Source organism: Calonectris borealis, chromosome 3 (assembly GCF_964195595.1).
Source record: "Calonectris borealis chromosome 3, bCalBor7.hap1.2, whole genome shotgun sequence".
NCBI lineage: Eukaryota > Metazoa > Chordata > Aves > Procellariiformes > Procellariidae > Calonectris > Calonectris borealis.
This window is the reverse complement of record NC_134314.1, coordinates 57,932,339-57,950,633: the sequence shown is the minus strand read 5'-3', so window position 1 is coordinate 57,950,633 and position 18,295 is coordinate 57,932,339. Positions and strand designations below refer to the sequence as shown.

Below are 18,295 nucleotides of genomic sequence, written 5' to 3'. Positions count from 1 at the left end.
TGCTTTTTCTGCATGAAAGAACTTGGGTCCAACAGTTCTGCATATTCTGCTTTCTGTTATAAAGTTACTGAACAAGGTATATGGATCTTTGCTTTATTCACTAAACTTTTCTATTTTCATTGTTCTGATAGCCATATGCAGTGTGAAAATTCTATTACTATAAAAATTTAGTTAAGATGGAAAAATGACAGCAGATGCTGCAAGACCAGTTTTCAGAAAGTTCACAGTGAAGTAAAATTCAAACAAACGTTTGAATCATTAAAATAACATCAGCAGCATTTAAGTAAGGGTAGCATACAAAGCTTCAACTTTGGCTTCCAGCTAAACTGAAAGCATATTTAAACTATAGGTATTAGGACTCTTAGTGGAAAACCAAAATTTAGTTGCGTTGTTTCACTTTATACTGAAAAATGGAACCATCTCTTTTTTTTCCTCCAGTGATTGTAAAATATTTTCTTAGAGAAGGATCAGACCAAGCTGGAAGAAAAAATTGGCTAAAAACCTAAAGATTCTTTTTGGAGGCAAGGAAGCGGGAGAGAGATTGAATGCAAGGGAAAGAGAATGGAACAGCTATTCTTCTGTCAAATGCCGTATGCTTTTATTATGATTAGAAATTTTAAAAATACATAGAGTCATAGAATCATAGAATTATTAAGGTTGGAAAAGACCTCTAAGATCATCGAGTCCAACCATCAACCCAACACCACCATACCCACATAGAATCATAGAATTATTAAGGTTATTATTATTACAGTCACAATGTAAACTGAGGCAGAAAATATCAGAAAGATAGAACATGAATAGAAGAAGGACTTTAATCACCAGCTTGTGGGGATTTCTCACTGCTTTTATATATTAATACTATCATGAAAGCATACATTTTGATTGAAAATAAAATATATTATTACTTACAATCATCATTATATCACAGTAAACTTTATTTCTCATCAAAGAATGTTGGTTTTGAAACTTATGTTCTTCCTTGCATTGAGAACTTTAGGATTTTATTGAATTAAGGAGTTTAGTTCACTTCAATCATGTTGTAATTTACATAACTCAACAATCTGTCTGTCTTTTTGTGCTTTCCTGTTGTGTAACTAGTCAGTGTTACTTGAACTAACCTGTTACTCTATTTAATGTTTATCACTGGCAGACTGTTACATGTTTTTGATGGGCATTTCCAGTTATTTTCTCTAAAGCACCACAGTATTTGCACATGCACAAGAGACTTCTTTGCACATTAAAATCCTTCATTGTGGTATAAAACATCATTCAGACAAATTGTTTTGACACATACAAGATAAGTAGGCTGAATGTGTCGAATTTAAAAAAACCATGAAACGTTTAACTGACAAAATGCCATTTCGTCACATCACTTTGGAGGTCAAATTGAGACTGAAGTGGAATTTACATATTTAGGACTTCAGGAATTGACAAGTTAGTACAAGAAAGTCACATTTTCAACTCTGCCATCTTGATTACTGTTTAAATTATTTTCTGTCATTGTTCAATTTTAATACATCTGCAGTTTATAAAATACTCTACCGTTTATAGTGTAGCAAAAATGGTGGACTTTGGTGGACTCTATCCAAGCAGTAGTGACAATTTTTTTATGGATAATCTGGGAATTTGTTTCCTCCTATTTTACACATTTCCTGGAGTTTTAAAACTGATGGAGAAACAATTTTTTTCTTGGCAGATTCTGCTGGAATTCTGGGACAGAATTTGTACAGATGATAATAAAAGGGGAACTTAACAGATCCAGGAAAACTGACTAGTTTAATACAGGAATCTTTTGTGGATTTATTAGATCACGTTTGTAAGAGCGTAAATTAATGACTGCTCACTTTCATGTGAATGGTGCAGTATGCTTTTTATCCCTAGAAACATAAAACAGCTTAAATAATTCATCTTAAATATAGTGTTTTTCACACCAATTCTTTTCAAATATCATTTAAATTGAAAACTCCATCAAATACAAAAATATGTATATATATTTATTTATGTCTGTAGCTCTAATTATATCCATACCAGTATAGATAAATTTATATAATTATAAATAAATAAAATAAAAATTGGCACAATTACTTGATAAATTTGGTATTGAATTGTTGACTCCAGAGGCTGTTATTTCCATTACCTGTGACAGAAGTGGAGTAAAGAGTTGCTTTCTGATTAATTTTTTTTTAAATGTCAGTTTTTTGCTTTTGGAGTCTCCAGTTAAAAAGTAAAAAGAAAGAGTTTTTTATTTTAAGAATTTTAATAAAAATTTAAAAAATGTACTAGCTTTAAAATGGTTTATTCCCAAGGAAAAAACAAAAAATAAGCTTTTCTGGAATAAAAAATGTAGCGGAATACTGTTTTCTGTGCCAAAGGCTAGACTACAACCTGATCATTGTTACTTTTTTAATATATAACAAGAGAATGACCAAGATCTGGAGTTTAAAAATGGTATAAATAAAACAGTAAGGAGGTATTTATTTATTTTTTTATTTCACAGACAAGTTTGCTGTCAGAAAGAGTACCCACTCCTGTAAGTGGTGCAGATTCGACTTCATCAATAAGTCTAGAGTCAAAAAACATGTAAGTTGATGCCTAATTTATGCACATGCACAAGTATGAATGCACACTGCTACTTTATCCACAATTGAGGCATCTTATAACCCTGTTGTTTTTTGCCAAAAGCATAGGGGTAGATGGAGGGAGTGAAGTCATCCTAGCGTAGGTCTCAGTAGAGTTACAAAATTGTTTTTGACCTTTCAGGACTTTCTTGGCTTACAGTTGTGTCTAATCTGTGTAAAACTGACTTATAGTTGATCTCTCTGACTACAGAAATTGGTTTGAGGAAAATGTGAATTAGAAAGCGTAAAACAAAATAGCTGTCAGAGTTTATCTTATGGCTTTGATGTGGTGTTAATTTAAAATGCTGTTTTACTGAATGGTATCTACACCTTCAAAATATTATGTGGCAAGATTGGCAGCATTCTGGCTGAAAGCCTGATACATATTAAGGGAAAGGCATCCTTCCTTTTATACTAAAACTTAACATCCCTTTATAGATGTTTGTATGCATTAAGATGAGAAATACACAAATATTTGTGAGCCTGAAAATTCAGGGTGATGTTGGTGTTCGTGCAGAACCTAGTTAATTAAGTAGATTCTTGTTTATACTTTACCACAGATTTCATGTATAATTTGCAAAGATACCTCAACAGTTATTACTCTAGTCTGTAGTGGTGGCATGTGAACTGGTTATAGCAATGCAAATATAGTGGTAAAAAGAAATCTAGGGATGCAGAGCTCTGACTGAGGAGGCTGTCACTAATCACTACCATTGACATAAGCTACAATTTCCTCCTAGCATCTAGATTTTTCATTTAACTACGGAACAAGACATGCTGATATATTTCTGGGTGAAATTTTTGCTTCTGAACATGACATGGCAGAGATTCTGCAGGAGAAGTTTGGGGTAATGGTTGACTGCTACAAGAAAAGCTGCATGCTACTTGCTGGTGATAGGAGTCAAAAATGGGGAATGAGAACTAGAGATGAGAATCCATTAAACAAATGCTTTTAGAGAAGCAGAATCACAAGAGTCTAGTGATACCTGCAGGGATGGTACCTAGTCAGAGGTGATGTAATTGCTTCATTTTTCTCTTTTTAGGGCATCGCATATTTTGTAGGGCAGAGGTTATCATCATACTTTATTCTTGCAATTGCTGTTCTTCCTGCCATGTCTGTAGAAAATATTTTCCATTTACTGCTGTTAGTATGTGAAGCTGTTGTGTATATATAGCACCTTATTTTCATAATTCTGTACTAATTTCTAGCAGGAGTCTTTATCTCCTGAAACGTGAGTTTTTATTAGTTCCTCATAGTGTTTTTACATTGGTGAGAAATTCTGTGCCTGCTTTGCCAATTTGTAACTGCCACATCAATGCCTTAAAAGAGTTGTCTAGAGTCAGGTAGTAAGTCTTAAGTATGTTTAAGGATGGCATGGGTCTTTTGGGTTCCCCATTACATCATCTTTCTGTTCTGTGTTCCTACCAAACGTTAGTTTTGCCAGGATGAATTTGAATGTTTGTGCAAAATACAGTCTAATACATATTATAACTTCCCCAAATGCTTTTTTTTAAACTAACATAGAGTAAACATAGAGAGTAGACATAGTCCAGTGAATGAAGTGTTGTCGTTTTTCAAAGTTAGAAATTGTAGTTTTTCTTTTTTCTGATGCTTTTTTACATATCTTTTTTAATTATTATTTTGCTACTCTTGCAGTTTGTTATGGGAAGAAACTTTGTTAGATGCCTTGCTAAATTTTTCTGCCACACCCAAGGGACTATTTCTGCTTCATACTACAGGTGCCATGAATGACTGTGTGAACTTTATGTTCAGTAGTTTATCAAAAAAACTCCAGGTAAGCATTACAGAGTCTGTACAGTTTTTCTTTCTTTTAAAGATTTTAATAAAATAAAGAAGAAAGAAAATAATAAGAAAATAAATCCAGAAACGATTTTGTCACTTAATTTTTGAAAAAATGAATTTAAAATGTAGCTTATAATCTTTGATATTGGTGCCACGCTGATTTGTTTGTTGGATGTTACTCATTTTCAGAGTGTCAGGCATATATTTAGTTTTTCTGACTTTTTACTGTAAAGTTTGAAATGCTAAGGAAAATTTTTTTTCTATTTTTCTTCTAAGTGCAAATTTTTCTAGACCAAGTTGGTAGGTGGTGTTGAAATCTAGATAAACAATACTTGAAATGTAACCAAAAATCAGATAATATTTATTTCAGGAGAAAAAATATAATGTTACAGACATCCTACTGGATGTGTGCAAAAAAATTATAATACTAATGTTTTTATTCTTTGCTGATGTTGCATGTCTCAGCCACAGTATTCTGCATTTAAATTTTGGTAGAATACTTGATAAAGATGTTTGGTTTGGATTCTGACCCTGGTAAGTCTGTAGAGAATAATATCTATGAACTGTGCAAGTCTAACCATACAGTGGATTAAATTCTGTAAACAAGTGTAGGAAAGATCAATATTTAAGAGATCGTTTGAGGGTTTCATGCCCTCTGAATAACTAAAACTGTACTTTTATATTTTTTTACTAACAGACAAATGAGTATGAAGAGTTTGGTAATAGGGTGATTGTTACACAAATGGCAACAACACCAACAGGTGCAGTAGCTCTACAGAGTTCAGGTAAATTGAAGAATTATGTTATTATGAATAGTTACATGCTGTAGTGTTGCATATTAGAAAAAGTCGGTGAGAAAGATGTTAAAAAAGGTCAACTGAGTGGAGTAATTACGCAGCATTAGCAAAGACTGCTTAAATGTCTGTTGCTTTCTTCTTGACAGAAATTTATTCTTTCCAACTTTTAAGTCATTCACTTATCTTGATGCAGGGTTGTTTTTCTTTTTTTTCTTACATTATGCAAAATCTTTACTTCATTGGTTTGGGTTTCCAGAAATTTCCTGTATGTGCATGAAGATATTTATATCTGTTAAAAAATAAGTTGCTAAGAATTTGCAAGTGCTTCTTGTTGATCTACAGATCAGAATTAATAACTGTTGATTTCTGTAATTTGTATGTACTTTTCCATGGTTACTGACTGCTCAAAGAGTGAGAAACTGCAAAGGTCTGAATGTCATTGGCACTCTTACACAATAGTGAGATGGAATTGAGATTGTCTGGATTGACGATTCTTCTTGTATGTCAACCCATACCACAAACTCCCTTCAGGTTTCTTCTCAGATAACTGAACTGTTGCCATGCCAGCCAGCAGTCTAGGTAGTCATTATGTTAAAACTAGAATCTTATCAATAAAGTAAAGCTACCGTCTTAAGTTGCTAAGGAAGTCCATGAGGTTCAAAAGTTACAAATATTCTCTCTGGGTATCTAGAAGTGGCTGGTGTGTAGTAAAAATTACTTGACTGGAAGACTGTTAGAAAGGCAGTCAAATTCTGCCAGTCAAGGAAACTGACTGTTAGTTGCTTATTATTTATGCCTCTGGGATCTTTCAGAAAGCAGGGAGCAGATCTACTTGAGGAGTAACCCATCTGTCCTGTTTAAGATTGCCAGCCAGGTTGCTTCTTATGGCCCTTGGCATCAAAGACAAATGGTAGACCAAAAATAATCAGCATTGATTTTTCAAACCTGAGAGGAAGTTGTGTAATGTATGTGAAGTTTGTATTAAGCCTGTAACTTACATTTGGAGATTTCAGAGTTAGATGGCTATCTTTCCTCTTCTGTTTTAATATTTAACATTTTAAATTCAGCTATAGTGCTAGTCTTAAAAAATTTTTGTTAGTCCTTAACTTTTCATTGTGGTATGTTTTCATTTATTAATGAGTTATAGTAGATCTGTATTTTTAAAACCACAGAGCCAATATTAGCTAAGCCTTGATCTGTAGCAGATAACTTGTTAAAGAAGGTCAGCAGCTCATTTACATGGAAGATACATAAATATCATCCTACTCTAGTATACTAGTCTTTGCAAACTGTTGCTGTAGATTTTAGATTGAAAATGAGCAGGCTGCTGTAGAAAGGTGGTTTGACTAAAGGATTGAGAATAGCAGGGCGAGTAACCATCAGGCAGTCTGTCTTGTGAAATTTTAGTCCACAATGTAGAGAATTTTGAGAATCTGAATTAGAATTGTCGTGTAAAATGTTTTTTTAATATGAAAATTGTTTTTCTGGTTTTCTTGCCATTCTCATGATTAGAACAAAAATGTTTCAGGCTTTATAAAGGCACTTGTAACTGAATTATGGGCTCTTTTGGAGTGTGGAAAAGATGATTTGAGAATAACCCAACCCAAATCTACTCCAGTTGACCCTATTGACCAAAGCTGTCAGAAGGTGAGAAATTACTTAATCTTCTGTATGGGATGGAAAAAACAGTGCTGTATTTCGGTTAGGATGATATGTATCTTTCTGTAAATTTTTATTGTAACTATACCTGCTTCTTGGCACGTGGGGCAAAATTAGTATGATACACTAGTCAAATGATGACTGAAAGGATTCTTGCGTTGCGTGGCAGATCACAATGCCAAGGATCCATTAAAGTCAATGTAAAATAATAAATAACAATCATGACAAAAGTGAAAGTCTTAAAATACTGGCCATCAGTTCATGTCTCTGATTACTGTAGTAAGATCAGGGAGAGTGACGTGTTTTAGAGTGTGCTGTGTCTCTAGATTTTAGAATTATGTGATAATGAAAATATTATAATTTTCAAAATGGCTTGTACAATTTGATAGATAATACATACTTCACAGACACTACTGCCCTTTTAGATTATATAGACACTTGCCAGGGTGTCCAGTCTTATTTTGGGCAGCTCTATTTATGTCAAGTTCAGCCTACAAAGAAGGATAAGAACAAACTTAAAGTAAATGGCAAATAATTGTTAACGTTTACTTGGTTATACTTAAGTGATTAACATTCCCTTTTGTCTCCCCTTTTTTTCTTTCTCTAGTCTTTTCTGTCTTTGATAAACTTGCTCACTTACCCTGCAGTTTTTGAGCTCCTAAGTAAACAAGATATACCAAATAAACCAATGTATTCACTGCGCGAAGTACCTACAGATATTATTGTAAGTATATTTTTTATTTTGAAAGAAAAAGAAATACTTCTGTGAATACATTTTTCCTGAGGAAATGTTACTGTAATAATAGAATAAGTTTTTTCTTCTTACTGAAAGATTCTGAAATTTTCTGCATTTTGTATTATATACAGCATGAGGGCAGTATATGCACATATCACTTCATGTTAACTTAAATTTTCATTTTCAAATCCTAAAGATAATACAAAATTTGATGCCTAATGTAAAGATTGTCTTTCCTGGCATGTGTTAGAATTGTGTTTTTCCCTGGAAAAAAAAGTGACATACATAAACACCTCTGTATGTGCATGCAGTTACATGCTGGAAAATGCTGGAAAATATCTATACTTGTATTTTATATAATATTGCTCAATCACACTATCTGAGGATTTAAAGAAAAATAAAAAAAAAAACAAACAAAAAACCTCAGGCTTTCTTAATAGCACAGATGATTCACAGACAGAAAAAATCACTAATTGGAAAGTTACTGATGAAGACATATTTCAGGCCTAAGAAAAATAGTATTACCATTTCTGTATTTAGTATTATTTTGTATTAGTTCATCCAACTACAATCCATTAGGTTTTTTTCTCATCTACAAAGCACAGGCAAATTTAATCTGTGACCTTGAGTGGCAGTTAAAATCAGGTTTTTTTTCTAATGAGCTAGCACTTTGAATTGCTGTTGTGTTAAAGTGTTTGTTTAGCACAAGCTCTGGATTGGTGGTAGTTTAAGTTGTTTAGACAGAGTGTATCGTAATAGTATATGTTATGTTTGGAAAGGATTTTTGTAGTTCTTTTTTGTAATACTGTTTTGACGATTTCAGGAGGAAATGGGATGATAAATTTCATTTTTCCAATCCATTAAATGTTGGTATGTCCACTGAGGGATAGTTCTATTTAGTTATCAAGTTTTCTGAGGCACTGGGAGCAGGGGAGATAGATGTATGTTGAAGGTGATACATATTTGAGAGCTTTCAGATTGGGGTAGATGTTAAGTAATGATTTTTGTGACTTTTGAAAGCCTATGTTGTTTTGGCTTCTGAGGCGCTTCAACGTTTTGATGGAATTCTCTAGGTTTCCAGAAACAGAAATACTGTTAAAATTGTTCAGAGTTCCCTGAACAGTTACAGATGTTCTGGGTGGGTTTATCTCACTTAACTACTGTGCAACAGTGGGTTTTGTAAGCGTAAACTAGACATCCAAGATTATGTAGTTAACAGAAGGGAAATAGTTCATCTAACATTAATTTAACATATAATGGCTAAGTCTCAGTACTCAGAAAACTTCTGGGGTTAAGCAGACATTTGTTTTGTTATAGCCACATTTTTGGGCAGTGATTGAGAAAGCTAAAGATAAAAGATTTGACCAGATGTAACCATGGTTAGAAAGCAAAGTAAAAGCAATTTTGGTGCCACTAGAAGATTTGGTTAGAAGACCTAATTGCTTTGTGTGCTTTGCTTTTCTATATTTCTGAATCATGTCACATTGCCACAGAATCTGACTTGTAATATTTATGTGGAACTATATTTGATAATGCACAGAACTTAATCATCTTTGTATGCCCTAAATTTCTTAAATTTCTTAAAGTGTTTTCCTCCTTTGTGGCTAACTAGTTGCACCATTACCATTAACTGAACAGATTATCTGTTGGGCTTTTACTGCTTTTAACTGTTGACTAATCAGGTTTTTATTTTGTGCCTTAGGAAATTTTTTCTTAATACATGACAGATTTTTTTTTTACTCTGCCATATAAAAATATTTTAGAAAATGGAGCAGATGAATCAGGGTCCTTCTGCCTGCCTCCACTCTTCCTTTGAGAGGTTCTACAGTACACATATGCAAGGGAATCTAGCTTGGAAGGTACCCTCCAGATCTGTAGTTTTGAAAGACATGTTAAAGCAGATGAAATTTTTTTTTTTTTCCCCCCAGTGATTATGGAGAATCTTACATTTAGATGGTGTGTTTTAGATATTCAAAGTAGATGACATCCTACCTGTAATATTTAAGCTATGCTCTGTAGTTGAGCAGTGCAGATCTATCTGCACATTTTTCTGATTGGACCTTGTGTTGGACCTTGTTCATTATCTTCCTTCCTAATATCCCATATCAGAGCTTGGTCTGCTTTCTCAATAGACCTCTCTCTATGCCTGTTCTTTCTACTCTTTTGCAGGCTCCAAGCTTTGATGTATAGATGAGAGAAGGAGTTTGTTGCCAGAGAAATATCCTTTGGCATTTAACTCTTTATATGTGCAAACATCTAAAAAGCCTTAAATCCCAAACAAATCAATTGCTTGCATTACCGATTTTATGACCAGCCTTCAGGTCCGAGTTGAATTGTTTTATCGTGAATTTTATTGTGAACATACTGTGTGGAAAAAGTGCATTCTTCACAGCCCTCTCCCGTACTGCTCCAAAAAATCTAATAGGGAAAAAATGTTTTCGCTGTATTTTAAATAAGAGTGCATTTTATGAAGACAGTTTACTTTGACAAGTTCTAGATTTTTTTTCTACTACTGGGAGTTTTACTTGTGGTGTTTACTTTTCTCTCTGCTGAAAACCAGAGCTTTGGTTGATTTCATGAAAGTATGGATCCTTTTCTCTCATATCATATTGAAATGACTCATTGATCTAATCAGTTGAATAATAACACTCTCTGCTGTCTCTGAGACTATACTTCTTAAACTTGGAGAAAATAAAAGCTTGGATTTAATCCAGATTAAATAAAGCCTATTAGGACTTTGTAGTTTGTTTCTTCTGACCATAGCACAGCAATCTGTCTCTGAGATGATAGCATCAGTGAATGTTTTTATGCATTTCTTAGTCTTTTAATGAAATTATTTTTGCAGAAGCAGTTTGGATATGCAGTGAACCGGAGGGGAAGATAATTGGGTTGGATTTGTGGAAGTAGTGGGAAGCAGCCACAGGTCGTTGTCTATTACATGAGATGCTGTAGGATGAAAGATGTAAGCGTTGACACCCAAGCCAAGCCTTGCTACACTGAGAATAAATAGCCGTGTTTTGAAGCATGTAGTACTAATCAGTGTTAGAAAGGGTATTACACTAAAGGGTTTGCTGTTCTTTTCATTAAAATAGATGTATACTCATTTCAAATATACAAAAACCAGTTTAACATTTTTGTTGTGGTTTAATAATAAATAAGAACTAGGATACTGGATATGCTAGGATCTTTTTGTGTGTTTAGTGATTTTTTTTTTTTAACTGAGATTTTTTTTTTTCTCCCTAACCTTCTGTATGGTTTTCTTTTTGCCATTGACTTTTATGGTGGAAGGCAGCTCTTCTTACAGAAATAATTTCAATGTGTGTTTTAGTAATAGGTTTCATTTTATAGTGAACATCCCTATGAAACTACTATGTGCGTAAAATATAAAATCATACATGAGTTTTTTACATTTGTCTTCCTTTGGCAGGATATCATTGACAGGCTTATAATTTTGAATTCAGAAGCTAAAATTCATTCCTTATTCAGTTATGAACAATCACATATCTTTGGTCTGAGGTAAGATGCTCATATTTTATTCTCTGATCACATTAACTAAATAGGATATAACATGCTTGGATGTGTTGCTTCTGATAAGATAACATTGTTTGGTTTTTATTATGCATGAAGGTGAAATTCCCCATTTTTTTAACATAAGAAGATTAAATGAAAAATGGCTTACAAAATAGCAATTAAACTAATCTTATTAACTGTAAATTGATATATTGTAATATGATAAGCAGTAATAGAAATTGCATGTTGTTATTTTGCCTAGTTGATTGAAAAGAACATGTGGTACATCCATTGTAGTGCATAAAAACAACAACCAACTAAAATAAACGAAATATTTTTTACCATGTTTATATCAGTTTGGTTTATCTAATCTTCCTGTACTTAATTTTTTTTTTTAATGTATTGGTTTAATTATCACCAATTTCACTAAAACTTATTTTGAGAAGGAGAGTACTATTTGATCCCAAATATTTCTAGAACCTGAAGGAACACTTAAAATATGCTCACACTGTCATGCTCGTGTTTTGTAATATTAAGTGCTTTATAATATTTTAATATAGAAATGAGTTTCTACATTTTCTTCTGTTTTCCAAAGTTGAATATATAAATCTTTGAATTCACATTTTTGTTATGAACATATTTTATGCAATTGAAATAAAAGATCTGCTGGTTTGTACTTCGTAGTATGGAAAACTTTGATAACCATGCTTGGGCAAGATATAGCCCAACTGATTAACTACTGCAACGTTAGCTTTCTGAAGCTGTATTTGTACTTTGATGTCACAGTAAAATTATTTCATACTGTCGTGGTTTAACCCCAGCCAGCAAAAATAAACGCCACGCAGCCGCTCGATCACCCCCCACAGTGAGATGGGGGAGAGAATCAGGAGGGCACAAGTAGGAAAGCTCCCGGGTTGAGATAAAAACAGTTTAATAATTGAAATAAAACTAAGTAGAACAGTAATAATAACAATGAGAACAACAACAATAATAGAATACACAAAGCAGGCAATGCACAACGCAACCGCTCACCGACCGCCGACCGTGTGTCACGAACGGGGGGCGAGCCCCCCCACACACCTGGTTTTTATACTGAGCCTGATGTCACATGGTATAGAATACCCCATTGGCCAGCTGGGGTATTCCCCCCTCCCGGTGCAAGCATCACCCAGCAACAGCCAAAGCATCAATGGGCCATCAACGCTTCACACCGAACCCAAAACACAGCACACCCCCCAAGCTACTGGGAAGAAAGTTAACCCTGTCCCAGCTGGAACCAGAACAATATCCACCGCTTATTCTATACCATCTACATCATGCCCAGGTCTCACATTTTCCCATACATTCCAATTAGTCACCGCTACTTTTCCCTGCCTTTTGATATATACACACAGAGATATCATTCCCTTAGTCCATGGGCCATCCCTCTAAAACGTCCGTTGAGTTCATTTAGTCCATGACTTCGGGTTCCATCTGTCATAACAGTCTTTTAGGCAGGAGAGATGGTGTGTGGTGTTGGACTCTTGCATGCGGAGGCCAGTTCTGGGCACTCGTCCGGTTCTATCATTGTTGCACCTTGCTCAGTTTCATCGGAGTTCATCCTACATTAATCTGGGTGATTCTTTCTGTAATACTGTTAATATGGCATATGGTAACCATAGAAGTGATGACATACAGTAGTATGTAATAACTAACATCGTACAATTCAGTTCATTGGCTATTTTCACCCAAAATTAAATCCCCTTGAGGTACACACCAGACTTCCCCATCCTTTCTCATCACCCACCAAGTGCACCCAGGTCCCTGAGCAAAAGCAATCCCACGGATGGGTTTTCCCTTGCCAGAGGCAGGAGCAATCCAGACCGTCTTCCCCAGCATATTTCTCATATGCACGACAGGGACTTTATCTCCCTCTACAGCACGTAAGGGTTTGGATTGGGCAGGGCCAGCTCGAGTGACAGATCCCCTGGTGTTGACTAACCAGGTGGCTTTTGCTAAATGTGTGTCCCAATGCTTGAATGTCCCACCGCCCATTGCCCTCAGTGTTGTCTTTAACAGCCCGTTGTATCGTTCAATTTTTCCGGAGGCTGGTGCATGGTAGGGGATGTGATAGACCCACTCAATGCCATGCTCTTTGGCCCAGGTGTCTATGAGGGCGTTTTGGAAGTGAGTCCCGTTGTCTGACTCAATTCTTTCTGGGGTGCCATGTCGCCATAGGACTTGTTTTTCAAGGCCCAGGATGGTGTTCCGGGCAGTGGCATGGGGCACAGGATATGTTTCCAGCCAGCCGGTGGTTGCTTCTACCATGGTGAGCACATAGCGCTTACCGTGGTGGGTTTGTGGGAGCGTGATATAATCAATCTGCCAGGCCTCCCCATATTTGTATTTCAACCATCATCCTCCATACCAAAGAGGCTTTACTCACTTGGCTTGCTTGATTGCAGCGCATGTTTCACATTCGTGGATAACCTGTGCAATAGTGTCCATGGTTAAGTCCACCCCTCGATCACGAGCCCATCTATATGTTGCATCTCTCCCTTGGTGGCCTGAAGTGTCATGGGCCCACCGAGCTATAAATAATTCACCTTTATGTTGCCAGTCCAGATCTACCTGAGCTACTTCGATCTTGGCAGCCTGATCCACCTGCTGGTTGTTTTGGTGCTCTTCACTGGCCCGACTCTTGGGTACGTGAGCATCTACGTGATGTACTTTTAGAGTCAGGTTCTCTACCCGGGCAGCAATATCTTGCCACAGCATGGCAGCCCAGATGGGTTTACCTCTGCGCTGCCAGTTGTTCTGCTTCCACTGCTGCAACCATCCCCACAGGGCATTTGCCACCACCCATGAGTCAGTATAGAGATAAAGTACTGGCCATTTTTCTCGTTCAGCAATGTCCAAGGCCAGCTGGATGGCTTTCACCTCTGCAAACTGACTCGATTCACCTTCTCCTTCAGCAGTTTCTGCAACTTGGCGTATAGGACTCCATACCGCAGCCTTCCATCTCCAATGTTTTCCCACAAGGCGACAGGACCCATCAGTGAACAGGGCACATTGCTTCTCGTTTTCTGGTAGTTTGTTATTTGGTGGGGCCTCCTCAGCATGCATCACCTCCTCCTCTGGGGATATTCCAAAATCTTTGCCTTCTGGCCAGTTCGTGATCACCTCCAAGATTCCTGGGCGACTGGCGTTTCCTATTTGGGCCCGTTGTGTGATCAGCGTGACCCACTTACTCCACGTAGCATCAGTTGCATGATGTGTAGAGGGGACGCTCCCTTTGAACATCCAGCCCAGCACCGGCAGTCGGGGTGCCAGGAGGAGCTGTGCTTCAGTGCCAACCACTTCCGAAGCAGCTCGAATCCCTTCATATGCTGCCAATACCTCCTTCTCAGTTGGAGTGTAGCGGGCCTCCGATCCTCTGTATCCCCGACTCCAGAACCCCAAGGGTTGACCTCGAGTCTCCCCTGGTGCTTTCTGCCAGAGGCTCCAGGTAGGGCCATTCTCCCCGGCTGCGGTGTAGAGCACATTCTTTACATCTTGTCCTGCCCGGACTGGCCCAAGGACTACTGCCTGAACTATCTCCCGTTTAATTTGTTCAAATGCTTGTTGTTGCTCAGGGCCCCATTTGAAGTCGTTCTTCTTCCTGGTCACGTGATAGAGCGGACTTACGATCTGACTGTAATTTGGAATATGCATTCTCCAAAAGCCCACAACGCCTAAGAAAGCTTGCGTTTCCTTTTTGTTAGTTGGTGGAGATATGGCTGTTATTTTATTGATCACATCCGTTGGGATCTGACGACGTCCGTCTTGCCATTTTATTCCTAAAAACTGGATCTCCTGTGCAGGTCCCTTGACCTTACTTTGTTTTATTGCAAAGCCGGCCTTCAGAAGGATTTGGACTATTCTCTCCCCTTTCTCAAAAACTTCCTCTGCTGTGTTGCCCCACACGATGATGTCATCAATGTATTGCAGGTGTTCCGGAGCCTCACCCTGTTCCAGTGCGGTGTGGATCAGTCCATGGCAAATGGTAGGGCTGTTTCCACCCCTGGGGCAGTCAGTTCCAGGTGTACTGGACGCCCCTCCAAGTGAAAGCAAACTGTGGCCTGCACTCTGCCGCCAAAGGGATGGAGAAGAACGCATTAGCGATGTCAGTTGTGGCGTACCACTTGGCTGCCTTCGACTCCAGTTCGTATTGAAGTTCTAGCATGTCCGGCACGGCAGCACTCAGTGGCGGCGTGACTTCGCTCAGGCCACGGTAGTCTACTGTTAGTCTCCACTCTCCATTGGACTTTCGCACTGGCCATCTGGGACTGTTGAAGGGTGAGCGAGTCTTGCTGATCACTCCTTGGCTCTCCAGTCGACGAATCAGCTCATGGATGGGGATCAGGGAGTCTCGGTTGGTGCGGTATTGTCGCCGGTGCACTGTTGTGGTAGCAATTGGTACCTGTTGTTCTTGGACCTTCAACAACCCCACAACAGAAGGATCCTCTGAGAGACCGGGCAAGGTGGACAGCTGTTTAATTTCCTCCGTCTCTAGGGCAGCTATACCAAAAGCCCACCGATACCCTTTTGGGTCCTTAAAATACCCTCTCCTGAGGTAGTCTATGCCAAGGATGCACGGAGCCTCTGGGCCAGTCACAATGGGGTGCTTCTGCCACTCATTCCCGGTTAGGCTCACTTCGGCCTCCAACAGAATTAACTCTTGGGATCCCCCTGTCACTCCAGAAATACAAATGGGTTCTGCCCCTTTATAGCCTGATGGCATCAGGGTGCACTGTGCACCGGTGTCTACGAGAGCCGTATATTCTTGTGGATCTGATGTGCCAGGCCATCGAATCCACACAGTCCAGTAAACCTGGTTGTCCCTTTCCTCAACCTGGCTGGAGGCAGGGCCCCTCTAGTCCTGGTCATCATATTCTCTATCCACTTCTTGTAAGTATGAGTCAGAAGTCCCTTTGTTAAGGTCGGAAGTGGAATCAGCCCTTCTACTCTGTCTGGGGAACTCACTGGAGACTGGAGCAGCAGTTTTCCTGGAAGAACCCCCTTTTGTGGTTGTTTTCCCTTGCAACTCATGTACCCGTGCCTGTAGGACTGAGGTAGGTTTTCCATCCCACTGCCTCATGTCCTCTCCATGGTCACGCAGGTAAAACCACAGGGTGCCCCGGGGTGTGTACCCACGATGTCTTCTCTCTTGAGCAGAGGGAGGCTTGCTCCTAATGGCTGAGACACTGGCCCATGCAGGTGGGGAGTAGGACATATCCTCTTTGAGTTGCTGGACCTCCTGAGGCAGTTTCTCCACAGCAGAGACACAGGCTCGTAGGGAGGAAGAGAGACTTTCTTCATACTGCCGGAGTTGGCCAGCCAGTTCATCCACTGTTTGTTCCTCTCCATCTCTCCAGGTCATTATTGCCAATGAGTTTGCATATGACGCTGGTGTGCTCTGTACAAACTTCCGCCACATGGTTCGGGTGCATTTGACTTCACCTGGGTCTTTGGATAACTGCTCGTTGTTCAGGTCATCATAAATCACTTCCAGCACAGCTAATTCTCTTAGGTACTGGATACCTCTCTCCATGGTGGTCCACTTGCCTGGGTGGCATATAACATCTTCCTTGAAGGGATACCTTTCCTTCACACCTGACAGGAGTCGCCTCCAGAGGCTGAGGACTTGTGCCCCTTGTCCAATTGCTTTGTCAATGCCCCCTTCCCTAGAAAGGGATCCCAGCTGCTTGGTTTCCCTACCCTCTAATTCCAGGCTACTGGCCCCGTTATCCCAGTGTCGGAGCAGCCAGGTGACAATGTGCTCGCCTGGATGATGGCTGAAGTCTTTTCACATATCTCGCAGCTCACCCAGAGATAGGGTGGGTGGTCACCATCTCATTTACGGGTTCTGCCTCCTCCTCCTCCTGTTCTCGTGATGGCCCTGGTTCATCTTCATCCCTTACTAGACGAGCTGATTTTCTTGTGCATTTTCTTTTTTGTATAGGGGCGACTGATACCGGCATGGGTTGGTTCTCTGCCGCAGGGGGCGGAGTAGCTGCCGTGCCTGCCCTGGGGGGCGAGGGAGCCGCTGTGCTTGCCATGGGGGATGGAGTAGCCACAGGGCCTGTTGCTTTGTCATCAGCTGCAGAGACGTTTCCTTCCCCTTGGGGGTTCCGAGTGGTGTTAAACAGGGCTCGGTAGGCGTGGGCCAGGCCCCAGCACATTGTAGTGATTTGCGTCTCCCTGGAATGGCCAGGGTGACAGCATACTTCTTCCAAATATTCTACTAATTTTTCAGGGTTCTGCACTTGTTCAGGGGTAAAGTTCCAGAACACTGGGGGTGCCCATCGCCCTAGGCATTTGCCCATGCTATCCCACTCGCCCTGCCACTCATAACTATCCAGCCTTGGGGCAGATCTCTGGATGACATTCTTAAATTGCTTACTAACCTTGGATAAAACCGCAACAATATTCCCAAGGAGTACCAATAGATGTATCTTAACTACCCAGGGATGTTCAAGGTACTGGCAAGTTATTTTAACAAAGGAGATGACATCATAGAGGAAGGTAGTGAGGGTGCCATTCTCTATTTCCTCCATAAAAAATCTCTCGGAGGAAAAGGTATAATTGCTAATGGTCTCCATGAGGTGGTACCTGAAATGCAGAAACGGCTTCATTACAAATCCCAAATACCAAATAACCCCCAATGCCAGCGTTTTAGTAATAAATCTCCCAGGCAAAACATCATTAATCACGGCAGAGCACAACAGACTACAAAACCCAACTCCAATTTTTAACAGGTACAGTAAAAACAAGACCATGGTGCAGAACAAATTAATATGTTACCAGATATAAATTCCTTAATATGCTCTAAATAATCTGTCGTTATCTCAACCCTTTGTGCCCCACGTTGGGCGCCAAAAAGGACTGTCGTGGTTTAACCCCAGCCAGCAAAAATAAACGCCACGCAGCCGCTCGATCACCCCCCACAGTGAGATGGGGGAGAGAATCAGGAGGGCACAAGTAGGAAAGCTCCCGGGTTGAGATAAAAACAGTTTAATAATTGAAATAAAACTAAGTAGAACAGTAATAATAACAATGAGAACAACAACAATAATGGAATACACAAAGCAGGCAATGCACAACGCAACCGCTCACCGACCGCCGACCGTGTGTCACGAACGGGGGG

General features: G+C 39.1%; 1 protein-coding gene across 1 annotated transcript in view; it reads left to right on the top strand.

Moving 5' to 3' along the window:
- TBC1D32 (TBC1 domain family member 32) overlaps window positions 1-18,295 on the top strand; it is a 98,194-nt gene that overhangs the window by 25,040 nt on the left and 54,859 nt on the right. Inside the window, exons 18-23 of the mRNA XM_075145744.1 lie at window positions 2,501-2,583; window positions 4,279-4,417; window positions 5,123-5,210; window positions 6,751-6,869; window positions 7,489-7,605; window positions 11,045-11,133. Of these exons, the coding sequence (XP_075001845.1) occupies window positions 2,501-2,583; window positions 4,279-4,417; window positions 5,123-5,210; window positions 6,751-6,869; window positions 7,489-7,605; window positions 11,045-11,133 (635 nt within the window). The remainder of the gene's footprint in view (window positions 1-2,500; window positions 2,584-4,278; window positions 4,418-5,122; window positions 5,211-6,750; window positions 6,870-7,488; window positions 7,606-11,044; window positions 11,134-18,295) is intronic.